Source organism: Amblyomma mixtum, chromosome 1, assembly GCF_055824585.1.
Source record: "Amblyomma mixtum isolate Tamu chromosome 1, ASM5582458v1, whole genome shotgun sequence".
NCBI lineage: Eukaryota > Metazoa > Arthropoda > Arachnida > Ixodida > Ixodidae > Amblyomma > Amblyomma mixtum.
The window spans coordinates 195,350,876-195,365,268 of NC_143012.1; the positions used below are offsets into that span (position 1 = coordinate 195,350,876).

The window sequence follows — 14,393 nt, forward strand, 5'->3', positions numbered from 1 at the left end:
TGAAGACGACATGCAAGCCTCTGCCGCTGGATAGAGAACTTCTAGTTCCTTCCGCCTGAAATGCCTTTCATAACTCAAGAAATCACAGAAAATGGTCTGCCTTTTTTACTTTTTTCTAAACATCTCATAAACCCCAAGAATGTCACGGTGCAGTCAAAGGTTAAGACTTGAACGATGATGACGAGACATCAAAAAAGCCAACAGCCGCCGCAAGCAAGGAGCGTAAAGGATATTTCCATTTTTTATTTTGTGCTGTAGACCAATGGGAGAATAATAGTGAAATTATTTTAATTGAGAGAGTTATTTGATTATAAACAGCAGAAAAACAACCACATGCTGCGTCCGGTTCTTTACCAATTGGGCTACTGCAAGGCCTGTCCAACCTCCAGCTTCGGTGGCTATTTATGCTGCGTGTTAACTATCATTGCGATTGTTCACCAGCACCACCCTCGTAAGTATGTCATAAGTATATCATACTTATATTGGGCTACTGCAAGGCCTGTCCAACCTCCAGCTTCGGTGGCTATTTATGCTGCGGGTTAACTATCATTGCGATTGTTCACCAGCACCACCCTCGTAAGTATGTCATAAGTATATCATACTTATGTCATACCTTGTTACTCATCTGTCTTTCTTTGTCTGCTCAATAGCCTAATGAGGGCCTCTGTTCTGGCAGTCTTGGTGCCATAATTTGCATAAGGAGGCTCTCGCACAGCTTCCGTCCTCAGCAATCGATTATGTTTCACGTCGCACTCGCTGTAATACAGGACGCACTACGCCCGCCGATTGCTCTCATCCTCCCTTAAGACCCCTAGGTATGTACTATGTAATGAAAAAACACAAAAAGAGCGCATGGTAACGTTATGCATTTCTATGGCATTAGGAATGCATGTAGCGAGGCAGTAAAGAGGACAGACAACAGATCAACGGGACAAGCAAACTGAACCAATAACAATAGCAACCAAATAGCAAAATGAGCCAAACTCGCTCCGCAGAAAGTACTATATTTCTATGACCATGCGTAATGAAAACACAATATAAAACAAAAGATTGACATGAATCTCCATGGGATTCATTGCTGTGTGCGTTTACAAAATGCTGAAGACTGTCTTTTCAAAACACAGCTCGCGCAAAATAATGATCTAGAAGTTTTTTATCTTTCATGTTCACTTCATTCTCCCCGACTCTGACATCATTCCTCTCGGCTAGTGCGCCTGCAGAAGCAGAGATTTCGAGCATATTTTGGCAATAATACACATATTCGTCCGTGAGAAGTGCAGAAGCAGTGAACGCAAGAGATCGCCAGCCAGACTTCTTTCCAGATTAGTTTTTTTTTCGTTACATAAAGAATTCATTTGATTTAACAATTGCTTTTCTCAGAATAGAGAGACAAGTTTAAAACATACTCTCACACGAACACTCCTCCCGCTCTGTATCAAATATTTCACACTCTACTCTTGAATTGAGAGGACTCTCGTGTGTCCTAGTTTCTCTAGAGTAAAAAGTCAGTTTCGCATGTTACTTCACTTGGAATCACCCGCATATTGACCACATTTGCACAAATTGCTGACGCCAAAAACAAACTCTAATGTATCCTATAACATTGTCTCTGACATTTGTTTTTTGAAAGCTTCTCTCGTCCCTCGTTTTACTTGCGATTCAGGTGTAACGAGGAGAGACTGGGTTCTTTCCCTGCTATTTTCCCCACCTGGTGTATAGGCGGCGGTGCAGGTCCCTGGGCATGAATCGGGACATGAGGAATGAGAGCCGGTGCTCATCGATGATCTCTCGGGCGAAGTGGAAGCTCGGCAGCACCTCGCGCCTGCAGAAGGCCGCCATGTGGTACTGCATCGAGTTGTGGTCCACCATGAACACCGCCCGGCGCTCCACCACTTCCCGCATGTTCTCGTCCCGGTACATGATGCGCCCCAGCTGCGAGCCATTTGTGCGCACCACCATGCGCCATAGCTTCCGCAGTAGATGTGATTGCGAACCCTGCGCGAGGAAGGTGTGGAGAATATGAGTGTAATCAAGGTACAGTCCCCGTCAAAAGTATATAGCCCAAGGGGTTTGCTTTTAAACTGTTTAGCAATAAGCGAGTAATTACTCATTGACATCCACCTGAACGCAGCCATACGGCTACAAAGGAAAGCTATACAGCTTTCTCAGAAACTTCGTAGTTAAAGAAAAATTCGTCCCGGTGAAGCGGTGGTCCCGGGTTCGAACCCCGAACCAGGACAAATTTTTCTTTAACTACGAAGTTTCCGAGAAAGCTGTTTAGCTTTCCTTTCCAGCCGTACGGCTGCGCTCAGGTGGATGCCATTGAGTAATTACTCCCTTATTACAAATCTAGTCCACCTTGGGGGATTCCCCTAAAATTTGACCTAAACTGTTTAGCGTGACTCCCTAGCACCTGTAGCAGTCCAAAGCTTGGCAGGATTGAGGACTCGAAGACAATTATCGTTCGAGAGATTACAGTCGCTTAGGATGCATAACCGGGCACGCTGCAGGTCCCGTAAGCAAACCCTTTGGGCTGTATACTTTTGACGGGGGCTGTAACCTTTGTGTAATACCAGCTTCTGTCTAAACTTGCTGTACATTGTTGGTCGAAAAGCCGAGTGAAACAGTTGAGTTACTTGTTTGCTTCTGTGTGGCATTGCTGAGGAGCATCTTTAGCGCTACAGTGGCATAGCGCATATGTGGAAGCCCTAGGGCTGCAACCTTGTTCCCTATAAAACTTCCAGCAATTTTTATTTTATTGTGAAGTCACGTTAGTACAAATGCCGCGGTCCGTCGACGTCCACGGTCCGAAATTCCTGACACCATCCTTCTCTCGCATGACGTCAGCAGTACACCCTAAGAGACTGCAGTCTGCAGCAAGCGAAGAAGAAAGCTTCTTGCGAAGGTGCGCAGGATTAAATCAAGCGCCTTCAGGCTTCGAGGCGAGGATGCAACCCATACGGCACAAAACCGCGTTACATCTTGGCCAATAAATGTGAGCCTATACGTTTCTTTACGATTGAAGGCTAATGAGAAGGCATGTCACTGGAAAGGAAGGAATCTTTATTGGACCTGGAAACTCAGCACACGATGAGAGAATTCTTTCGCATCCAAAGCATGTCATCATCATCATCATCATCAGCCTGACTACGCCCACTGCAGGGCAAAGGCCTCTCCCATGTCTCTCCAATTAACCCTGTCCTTTGTCTGTTACCGCCACTGTAACCCCGCAAACTTCTTAATTTCATCCGCCCACCTAACTTTCTGCCGTCCCCTGCTACGTTTGCTTTCCCTTGGAATCCACTCCGTTACCCTTAAGGACCAGCGGTTATCTTGCCTTCGCATTACATGCCCTACCCAAGCCCATTTCTTCCTCTTGATTTCAACTAAGATGTCATTAACCCGCGTTTGTTCCCTCACCCACTCCGCCCTCTTCCGATCTCTTAACGTTACACCTATCATTTTCCTTTCCATAGCTCGCTGCGTTGTTCTTAACTTAAGCTGATCCCTCTTTGTTAGCCAAAGCATGTAAGCAGTCTTAAATGCTCTTCGCAACTTCTTTTATTTATTTACTGATAATGTAAGCCCTATCACGGGTCTTTACAATAGTGGCAGCAAACAAAAAAGGGTAAGAGGGAGTTATACATCATAAAAATTCAGGTATTCCTAAAAAAATCTGCCATCTTTCCTCCCTTTTAGACGAAAAATATCTAGGAACCACTAGAGACGGTTACACGCCTGCATTAAATTTGCAAATAGTGGCTTCGTCAAACCTAAATTAAATTTGATATGTTCTGGCAGCGTTATTTTTTTCGCACAAAGAAGCAACGACTTCCTAGGAACCTGTGCGACTATGGAAGAAGCCATCAAAATAATAGGCTATATAGGTTGGTATTCGGGAGCAATGAAAAGAAAATAAAGGCGTCGAAAATTAAGAATTGCGGAGCGCAGACTACCATATAAAATTATTTAGACCATGCCAGAACATATTTCATGTACTGCATCATTCATAGAAATTCAGAGTAGCGTTTCGTAAATGTCCTGCAAGTTCTTTCCTAAAATAACAAAGCGTACGGTGGTCCTAAGCTGCCGTGTGCGATTATTAGGTTTCAAAACATCCCGGGCTGCTGACATTTCAAATTTAAAGCATGCGTCGCATACAAGAATGCAATAGAAGAGGGGTCCATTCACAATTAAGGTTTAAGAATTCGCCTTTCTCCTTAAAAAGCCGGGATGAATAGGCGCACGAACACCTGCTTCAACTGAGACTCGTTATGTTTAGCAGTCGAAAGACTATAATGTTGAGACAGTTCGCTGTATTTGTGCTTACGATTACAAATACTGAGGCGACCAGGACATCTGGTGATCATTTAGACCCGCTAGCATTTACAAGTGACTGACCGAAATGAAAGCTTCGTAGTGGGATCCCTTCCAAATGATTGGCCGCAGGTCGTGTCGGGCTACCACGTCTCCCACGCTGTCTATTTGCGGTGGTTCGTTCTTCACAGCCATGCTGGACTTGAGGTGACCCGCGAAAGAGTTGGCGATCACCAGCACTGCCAGAAGCCACACGGTCATACCGATACGCCCCGTTGTCTGCGAAGGACTGCGGGGCGAGCCTGCGTAGAATATTAGACCCTTCAGGCACTAAGCTAGTGAATAGCGTATTAGGTGGCTGTGCGATTTCTAAGCACTACCATTCGCCTACCCTCGGTTTCCAACCCGTACGCTGCAGGTCAATACAAAAGCTAGTAATCGAAGAAGTAGATCTAATCTGAAGGTTTGTACGACCGATTGTCTGTTGAAGCAGAACGTGTTTATAAGGAGCACAATGCGAGGCTTTGGAAACTACGAAATTGCAAGGCAGCTTTGCAAATTAATCTGAATTGTGTAGACGTCTGGGCACTTCGATTTGCATACTCATATCATCTTCTGTAATCATATTTTTTGGCCATACTCCTTGGGCTAGAACTAGGGGAGAGTGTTTTTCTTTCTCTGCGATAGTGAATACGATTAGACTTTCCTGTACGTATCAGGAGACGTCGCCCTTACTTCTCATCTGTGACAATGTAGGGCGAGGTCTTTGCCCTTCCAGAGTCGGGATCGGCAGCATGTATGATATGATTTTGCATATAGGGTGCTTCTCGTAAGTGCACCGGAGCTTTAAAAGCAAAACAAAAGGGCCTGACTAGGTTGACTGGACAGATTCAGGGCTCTGGAATATGACTATGACCAGATTAGATACCTTGAAATGAGCCTAACCTGCTAGGAACTAGTAAGTGGGCAGCCTGTTGTGTTCACCAAAGGCGCAAAATGATCGAAGCAAGTATCACGACGTTAAACAATGCACATTTAGCTGTTATCTTCAATGTCATTTCAGCGTGCTTCCTTTCTTCCTGTTCGCTAGAAACAACACGAACATGATTCTGAAATTGTCCCGCAACAACCCGCTCTCCCGTCGAAATAATAAAGCATATCGTGGTGCATGTTATGTTGTCGGAAAAATTTACTGCATTGTAATGTTAAATGTAGCTCCATAATGCTGAGGAAGCCTCTTATTTCCTTATTGAAATACACTTCTTTTTTCGAGCATCGAGTCTCATGTGAGCAACAGCATATTTATACAGGGTGTCCAGGCTAGCTTTAGCCAAGGGTTAAAAGATAAAATATTTGTGGTAGGCCTGGAAAACTACTTACATAAACCTACCAACCGGCTTGAGCATCAGAGGCATGTTTTTTTGCGATTAATTAATTAGCAACCAAGGCAATTTTTCTAAATGCCAAAATATTGGCTTTAGACAGCAAATGTGTATAGTAAAGTTGGATAGCAAGTTCAGAAACCCCTATTCTATTTATTTCCAATAAAGAAAGTCTCATGGTGTCTTTTTTTCCTGAGCTCCAAAGAAAGCCCGCGAAACACAGAAAAAATCACTTGACTAGCGCATTCCCGCGCCACATTGTGCTGCTCTCAATCCTAGCTTGAATCAACGAAATCAGTTGCTGGCAAAGCGTAACGACCTCGTTGCTCCGGCAGGCCGATATGTCGACGGTGGTTGCGGCGTCCGCGACAGCCAGTCTACAAGCGCGACGCTACAACTTGCACCTTCATGCTTGCAGACTGGCTCGCATGGGCGACGCAGCTAGTGACAACTAGTGATATGCCAGATCTTCAAGATTTGAGAAATCCACATCATATATGACACTGATCAGTGTGTAAGAGTTGTTTATAAAAATACAAGGACCCTAACAGCACATTTGTGCGCCAAAACATTTTGAAACTGAAAAGAGAACTGCTTATTCCCAGAATATACTATTTTAAACGCACGCAGATATCAATCAGCCCTCGTTACGGAACAGCTAGAGGAGGCTAGTGTCTACGCCTGTTCAATGAGATGGATCCATTTCATGTTTCCGACCCGACTTGTTTTTCTGCATCTGATCAGGAGGACACAAACACTCCTTCCGCTTTTGTTTTTCTCGACGGTGACCTTGTACTAAAGAGCTGGTTCATGTGATTGCTGTGCTATTTATTTTGTGCACGTTGTGTTGCACACCAAGCAAAACTTCTAGCACGAAGAAAGAAGGCAGGTCAAGTGTGCGGATACCAACTCTCTATGAATAACAGAATAACAGCGAAACCCACTCAGTGCTGCAGTTCGACGACATTGATTTGCTGGTAATGGTGGATCTGTCCATGGCTCCCTTTCGAACGCCACAGCTACGCTCTTTCTCAGCGTAGGAAACATTTGAGTGCCCAAAATGGAGCGGCAACGCCACAGCATTAGACGTGAAGGTGACCCTTCTTTTCAACGCAGTGTTTTGTATTCTGTTTACTGAATTCATACTTTGATTATTGATGCATACCCAACAGGAATCATGGATAGCAGTCTGGTTGACCTGCTTTGCTTCCAAGAGGTGCATGACGTGAAACCACTGATGTATTTATTGAAAAATTGAAAAGTTCAAACCGATCTGTGTCCTGTATCATGGCGCCATTCATTTTAGGAGGGAAGAAAGCGGCTCGTATAGATACATTACGTACAACCTAAAAACGCGAGATGGGATGTCAGGGTTCCGGAACATCGGTTTTGCCAACTTTTGTTTTCTTTCCGGCTAAAAGAAAGCAAATTTTTGTTCACTTTGCAGCTTCTCAAAAACAAATGTTGCCTTTGAGATTCCAAAGAAAAAGCTACTGTTACTCAAAACTGCTCCTACTTTTAGCCGCTCTATAGACTGCTATTGTTTAAAGTTCCGATGTTTGCTCAACATTGTTTCGGCTGGAGGTCAAGAAGGCGCTTGCTTTCTTGTGCCCTATAGTTTACCAAGAACGAGAATCGTGAGGGGAATTCTTCGGCAACAACCTCACGATTATTATTACTTAAAAGCGGCTTTTGCAGTTAAAGCGGCCTCAGCCACAAGGCTTTTTGACGCCGGCTAGGAGCTTTCTAGTTTCTTTGCAATGAAGAAAAAGTAAAAAGTAGCGGTCTAATTACAGCTATGCTTAGTTCACCCCATAGCTTCAATGAATGCGCGCTGTTCAAAATTTTGATTTCTTGCACAGACAAGGAACAAAGCAAGAAGGTTGCCAGTAAAGAAACTTTTATGCACTTTCTTCAGTAAATCACTCGTAATTACTTAGCGGCGACGTAGGATGCACTACATTTTTTCGCACAACTGTCTGCTGTTATCGGCGTCTAGGCGTAAGCAGTTTGTTTGTACTGCATTTCCTTTCGAACAGTGTCACGCGTGCAGGCTGACGTCGGCCTGGCGGATGCAAGCAACGAGGATGGTATTGTTGGCAGAATCGTATCTATATACAGTTTATGCACGCGACAAGCCGTCCTGACACACTAAAACTCTCAGACTCAAAGTGAGAAATATGGACAAGCAAAACAAGCGCGGTAAAAAGCACGCGTGAGAGCGTGAGAAAGGTGCGAACGTATTGCTAATAGTATTGCTAACATGTATTGCTAATAGTACAGAGGGTGGAGCGGAGCCCCTTACAGGACATTTGGCAGCCCTCCCTGTTTGAGGAGGAACAGAGAAGTGTACGTGAAGGAGGGCGTAATGTGGGCTCGTGCGTGTTTGTAACCTGCACCTATGGGCGGCTTGTGTGATCGTGAAGGCCGGGCCAGGGGGAGCGTATGCTCTCCTATTTTCGCGGTATTAGATAAGGACGTCGCGAAAGGGCAGCAGGCACTCCCCAGCCACCAAGGGATGTCTTCACTCCCCGGCCCGGAAAGTGAGACCTCAGGGCAGGGGGTGACACTTCTCGTTATCTGGAAAGCTCGCATGTGTGGGTGCCCAAATAAGGGTTATGATCTGTTCGGATTTCCAAGAGCGCAAAAGCCGGCAGGTGGTGGGGGACATTATGCCGTTTGCAAACTTAAGGCTAGCCATTTTGGAGTTCGAGATGATTTTGGTTGCGGGCGTAAAGGTCATGCTAGCGCAATGGCTGCCCTCTCGGCCTCAGTTGTAGAGCTGAGCTAGCAGTGAAAAGTTCTGCATCACTGTTTGTGACTGCCAGTACCTTGCGATGACCGGTTGTATAGGCGGCCCCATCGACAGAAACTAGAGGGGAGTCCTCTCCAAGTTGTCTGTGTATGACTTGCTCCCTGGCTGTTCTGCAGATCCCGTCTAGTATTTCTGGGTACACCTTGCAATGGAGGGCGATACTAGAATTCTGGACTGAATTGCAGTAAGAAAGAGGGTGCGTTCCGATGGATGTCCTATTGGCGATATGTGTAGCGAAGGGCAGTGCGTTACCTGCTGGTGTGCGCGAGAGGTGGGCCGTCTGTGCTGTGAGCGTGGCCTCATGGAGTTCTTAATGGGTATTAGGGGTTCTAATCTTGAGTAGGCGCACTGTAGCTGTGCTGGAAGGAGGGCGCACAGCTGTTTTTATACAAAATGTGCGTAAGGCGTTTACTTGATCGCGTTCCTTGGTGATGAGGCGTAGGTAGGGCAGAGCGTATGTTGCTCTGCTAGTAACGTGTGCTTGGGTGAGGCGAAAGGTGTTTGTTACGTGAAGGCCTGTTCTGCGATGTGCTACTCGACGAATGAGTCGAGTAGTTTGTTGAGTGTGAGTCCGGAGAGCTTTGATATACATCTCCGTGGGCTCTATTCCCATGTCATTAGGAAGTCCATGATAGTACGGGAGGAACGTTGTTTGAAAAGGTGGAAAGCATGCATGCATGGAAAGGTGGAAAGCATGGAAAGCAAGTTCCCCAGTTAGCTCTGCTGACAAAGTGTGGAGTCGTGAATTCATTTCGTGAGGTTGTGTCTTTGCAGTGTCGTATGTTTAGACGGGACTATCAGATGTCGGAAGAGGTTGCATGTTTGAGGAGGGCTCGTGTTACCATCCAAACGGTTGCATAGGGAATGCCAGTTTTGCGTGGAGAGCGCGGCTGCGTGTTTCTATGTATTTGTTCAGACGAGCCAGTCTACAATGGAGGGTTCTGTTCTATCACTGGTCGCAACGTGCGCTGAAAGACAGCAAAGCACGCGCCACAAATAAAGAGAATCTGAGCGGTCCAGAACCATAAAACGTCGCAAAGTATTTTACGATTATTTGCATGGTCATCGCGTCAAGATATTGTAAATTCATAAGCGTGTAGACCTTTTATCTCGTATGGCGCCTCTTATATAAATTCTTGCGTTCGTACTTGTCCTTCACTGCGTAGGAAATTTCAGCCAGTTTTAACTAGGCTGTTTTTGTTATTATCCCATTAGCTCAGGGCTAACTATTCCATAAGAAAGTGCCCTTTCCACAAATCAACGAAGTCCGTACCATTTGAAAGAGAGCGGGTATTGGGGATATCTGACTGCTGCAGCAATTGCTTCGGCCTTTGTGGTCGCTGCGAAGCGCCTGTTCATGCAATTTTTTCTTTCACGCTTATTTTTCCCAAATTCCTTTCGTAAGCACGCGGAAGTGATATCGGCCCAGTTACGCATAGTAATGTCTTAAATTTTTTTGTGTTTTGGACGGACGGTCGGTAAAAAATTTCCGCACGAAGAGACGTCAAAATGAAACCCTTAACAGATACCTATCATTCGATACAGTTTTTTTTTTTCATTACAGTACAACTGTAACTAATACAGCCACTGACGCACCTGAGGTATCTCTGTATAGATATAGTAATGATGATTCGTTCTCACTAGCCAAAATTGGCATATGACAAAAATGCCTAAATATTTATACGGGAAATGACGTAAGATACACATGGCAAAACTCCAGCATTTCAGCGCTGGAAACACCATCATACCAACGCTACACAGGAAATGAAAATAAATAGCTGCCACAAATTCATAGCACACCATTCAGCATCCGTGGTTTTAAATTGTTCTGAATGCACGTTACTAATAAATAATCATTTTTTAGATACACCAGAGAAAGTCACATGGCACACTGCTGCCAGATATTCACAATGAGGATAAAAAACAGGCGTTGAAGTTCATTACACATGTCCGACAAGGAATCCACTATTCCCATGCCGGCGCTACACGTTTTCACGGTCTTTCTCACCCCCTACGCTCGCTTGGAAACGAGCATGTGTTACGGATTTCCATGAAGTTGTGCCGTCTGTCAAGTAAGTTCTTAACCGATCATCACACAAATAGGATTGTGAGACAGCGCGCGATGCCTAGCCAATCGAAACACCGACATGCAGCCAAATGGAGACGACTAACTTTGTTTAAGTACCGTGTGGTGCTTCGCACTCAACTGAGAGGGAATTCCACCAAAGTAACCTGCACGGATCACTGTTCCTACCAGGTTGCCATGTGGGACGTATTCTGCAATGAACAGTAAGTACTTCTTTAGTGAAAGCAGGTGTCCTCTAGTCCGCCTTTGTGTGATAAGAAGCAAAGGGCCGCTTTAAGACTAGCCGACCTCTTATGTTCTCTTTTTAACCTAACTGATATCTAGGGGATGGTACTGGTTCAAGAAAAAGAAAAGGGCTTGTGTACAGGTTCTTCTACATTTTCAAAACACAACATCTTTGTTAGGGCATATGCAAGTGGCCGGGAGCCACCACAAGGAGCAACTCTCGTAGGTTTTTATGAGGTCTTAAGTGTTTCGTTCATGTGCCTTATTTATTTCCCCAAATGAGCGCTCGATAAAAATTCATGCCGAGACCACCTTGTTTCGAACGTCGCTACAGGTGGCTGTATTTTGTATAATTTGGTGAGCTCTGAATTATATTTTGTAGCCTCAAAACCGAAAAGAACCTTGTGATCGGGACCCAACATCATATTTCCAATAGTGTGTAACAAAGGCGTTTATTTGGAAGACCTGGTGAACGTGGTCACTGAGCGCAGCCGTCCAGACGCTGCTTCGCTGACTCTGCGTCGACCTCCTCGTCTTCTACTAGTCGCAGAGGGTCATCTTCTTCATCACAATCACCCCGCGAGCAAAGAGGGAGCCATCCTGGCGTCTTAAGGGGCGGACAAGATGGCCGGATCGTAGTACGGCTTCAGTCGCTGCTCGTGAACAGTCTCACGCCCACGGCAGCGGAGGTCGGCAGGAGGTGTGACAGGCTCGACGACATAGTTCACTGGAGATGTCTGTTGAATTACACAGTAAGCCTTGGTACTTTGCGAGCAGCTTTTGGGACAGGTGCGGAGCGGCGGGAGGAACCCACAGCCAAACAAGGGAGCCAGGTGGGAAGGTGTTGACCGGCTGGAGGCTTTCGCTGCGAGATTGTTGACGGAACTGGTGTTCCGACGTAAGCTATCGCGCAAGGCGCCTGCAGTCTTCAGCGTGCTTCGCTGCTTGCGACACGGTAGTAGATTCGGAGGGATCAGGGCTGTACGGGAGGATAGTGTCAATCGTTGAAGAGGGCTCACGTCCATGGAGAAGAAAGAACGGCGAGAATCCGGTGGTGGTCTGCGTGGCCGTATTGTAGGCGGAGGTAACGAAAGGGAGGACGTCGTTCCAAATACAGTGGTCTGAAGCAATATACATTGATATGTCTCCAAGAATGCGGTTGAAGCGTTCAGTGAGGCCGTTTGTTTCCGGATGGTAGGCACTGGTGGTACGGTGTACAGTCCGACAGTGTCGTAGCAGCGCTTCGACAACTTCGGACAAGAAAACGCGGCCTCGGTCGCTCAAAAGCTCGCCGGGCGCGCCGTGACGTAAGACCAGGTGACGCAGAATAAAAGTGGCTACATCACCGGCAGTAGCGGTTTGCAACGCTGCTGTTTCTGGATAGCGGGTCACGTGGTCAACGACCACAATTATCCAAACGATTGCCGGTGGCGGTATAAGGAAGTGGTCCGTACAAATCAATGCCCACGCGCTCAAAAGATCGGCTTGGACATGGTATCGGCTGCAGCGGAGAAGATGAACGGCTGGGAGGAGCTTTGCGCCGTTGACATTCGTAGCAGGAGCGGACGTATTTCTGAACGCAGGGATACATTCCTCGCCAGTAGAAACGGAGGCGAAGTCATTCGTACGTCTTGAAAACCCCGGCATGAGCGCAGTGAGGGCAGGAGTGATAGAATGCACAGACTTCAGATTGCAGATGGCGTGGAACCACAAGCAACCACTTTTGCCCGTCGGGGAGGTAGTTGCGACGATATAGCAGTTGATCTCCAACGGCAAAGTGGCGCGCTTGGCGACGGAGAGCTCGAGGCGCTGAATGACGCGAAGGTTGAGACAAATAAGCCTGAACAGAGGTGATCCAGGGATCTTTTTGTTGCTCAGAGATCATGTCGCTGAAACATAGAGAAGACAACAGAGCCTCGGATGATGAAGGCGTCGAAGAGAGGTTGGGTGGCGGGATAGGAGAGCGGGACAAAGCATCCGCGTCCGCATGTTTCCGGCCAGACTGGTAGACGACACGGATGTCAAATTCGAGGAGCCGGAGAGCCCAACGAGCAAGGCGGCCTGTGGGATGCTTGAGTGATGATAACCAACACAGCGCATGGTGGTCCGCGACGACGTTGAACGGGCGGCCATGCAAGTAAGGGCGAAATTTGTGTAGTGCCCAGACAACGGCTAGACACTCTTTTTCCGTGACTGTGTAGTTGGTCTCAGCCTTCGTTAAAGTCCGGCTGCCATACGCGACGACGTATTCATCGAATCCGTCTTTGCGTTGAGCGAGCACAACACTGAGACCGGCACCGCTGGCATCAGTGTGCACCTCAGTAGGTGCGGCGGGGTCAAAATGTTGCAGTATGGGTGGAGAGGTGAGAAGAGCCCGCAGTGTGTGGAAGACTTGGTCGCAGTCCGATGACCAGTGAGGCAGCTCAGACAGTGGTCAGAAGGCGGGTTAAGGGCGCGGCGATTGAAGCGAAGTTGTGTATAAAACGGCGGAAATAAGAACAGAGGCCAATGAAACTGCGGAGTTGTTTCGCAGTCGTCGGCTTCGGGAAATCGGAAACAGCACGCAATTTCGACGGGACAGGAAGCACGCCATCTTTGCAGTCTAAGTGACCCAAAATAGTCAATTGGCGAGCGGCAAAGCAGCACTTCTTCAAGTTAAGTTGAAGTCCAGCGTCAGAGAGGCACTGCAAAACTGTTTCGAGGCGGGTAAGATGCGTTTCGAAGTCAGGCGAGAAGACAATGTCATCCAGGTAACAGAGGCAGGTTTTCCATTTCAAGTCGCGCAACATGGTGTCCATCATGCCTTCAAATGTCGCTGGGGCGTTGCACACCCCGAACGGCGTGACACTGAATTCATATAATCCGTCGGGAGTGACAAGAACTGTCTTCGGGCGGTCACATGCGGTCATGGGAACCTGCCAGTATCCTGAACGTAAATCTAAAGAAGAAAAGAATGCGGCGGCGTGGAGGCAGTCGAGTGCATCATCAATCCTAGGGAGGGGGTAGACATCCTTACGGGTGATCTTGTTTAACCTTCGGTAATCGGCACAGAAACTGATAGAGCCGTCTTTTTTCTTAACGAGGACGACTGGTGAAGCCCAAGGGCTGGTGGACGGCTGAATGACGTGGCGCTGCAGCATGCCGTTGACTTGTTCTTGTATGACTCGGAGCTCGGTGGGAGAGACGCGGTAAGGGCGTTGCCGCAACGGTGCGTTAGCACCAGTGTAGATTTCATGGGCAACAGTATCGGTGCGGCCTAAGGACACTTGCTGGACGTTGAAGGAGCGACGAAACCGGTTCAGCATCGCCAGAAGTTGGTCACGTTGAGCAGGCTGCAGGCGAGCATCGATAGCAGTGGCGAAGAGGAATGAAGGAATAGAATCTGGGGCCGGGCAAGGAGGGCTGAAGGCATTCAGCTGTAGTTCATTTGACGGAGACGGAACCGTGGTTATATGAGCAGAGTCGAGTGGTTGAGCGTGTCCTAGGAATGTACCGGCAAGCAAAGTCAAATCAAAAGGAAGCGGATTTAAAACAGGCCGACAGGTGACGCAGTGTTTCACGGTGAGCA

The 14,393-nt window shown here is 47.1% G+C and overlaps 1 protein-coding gene across 1 annotated transcript in view; it reads right to left on the reverse strand.

Annotated features, from left to right (window-relative positions):
- The window catches only part of LOC149370475 (putative glutamate receptor), a 36,118-nt gene that overhangs the window by 3,980 nt on the left and 17,745 nt on the right, over positions 1 to 14,393 (reverse strand). Inside the window, exons 6-7 of the mRNA XM_089577840.1 lie at positions 4,402 to 4,619; positions 1,709 to 1,995 (exon numbers count right to left, since the gene is read on the reverse strand). Of these exons, the coding sequence (XP_089433966.1) occupies positions 1,709 to 1,995; positions 4,402 to 4,619 (505 nt within the window). The remainder of the gene's footprint in view (positions 1 to 1,708; positions 1,996 to 4,401; positions 4,620 to 14,393) is intronic.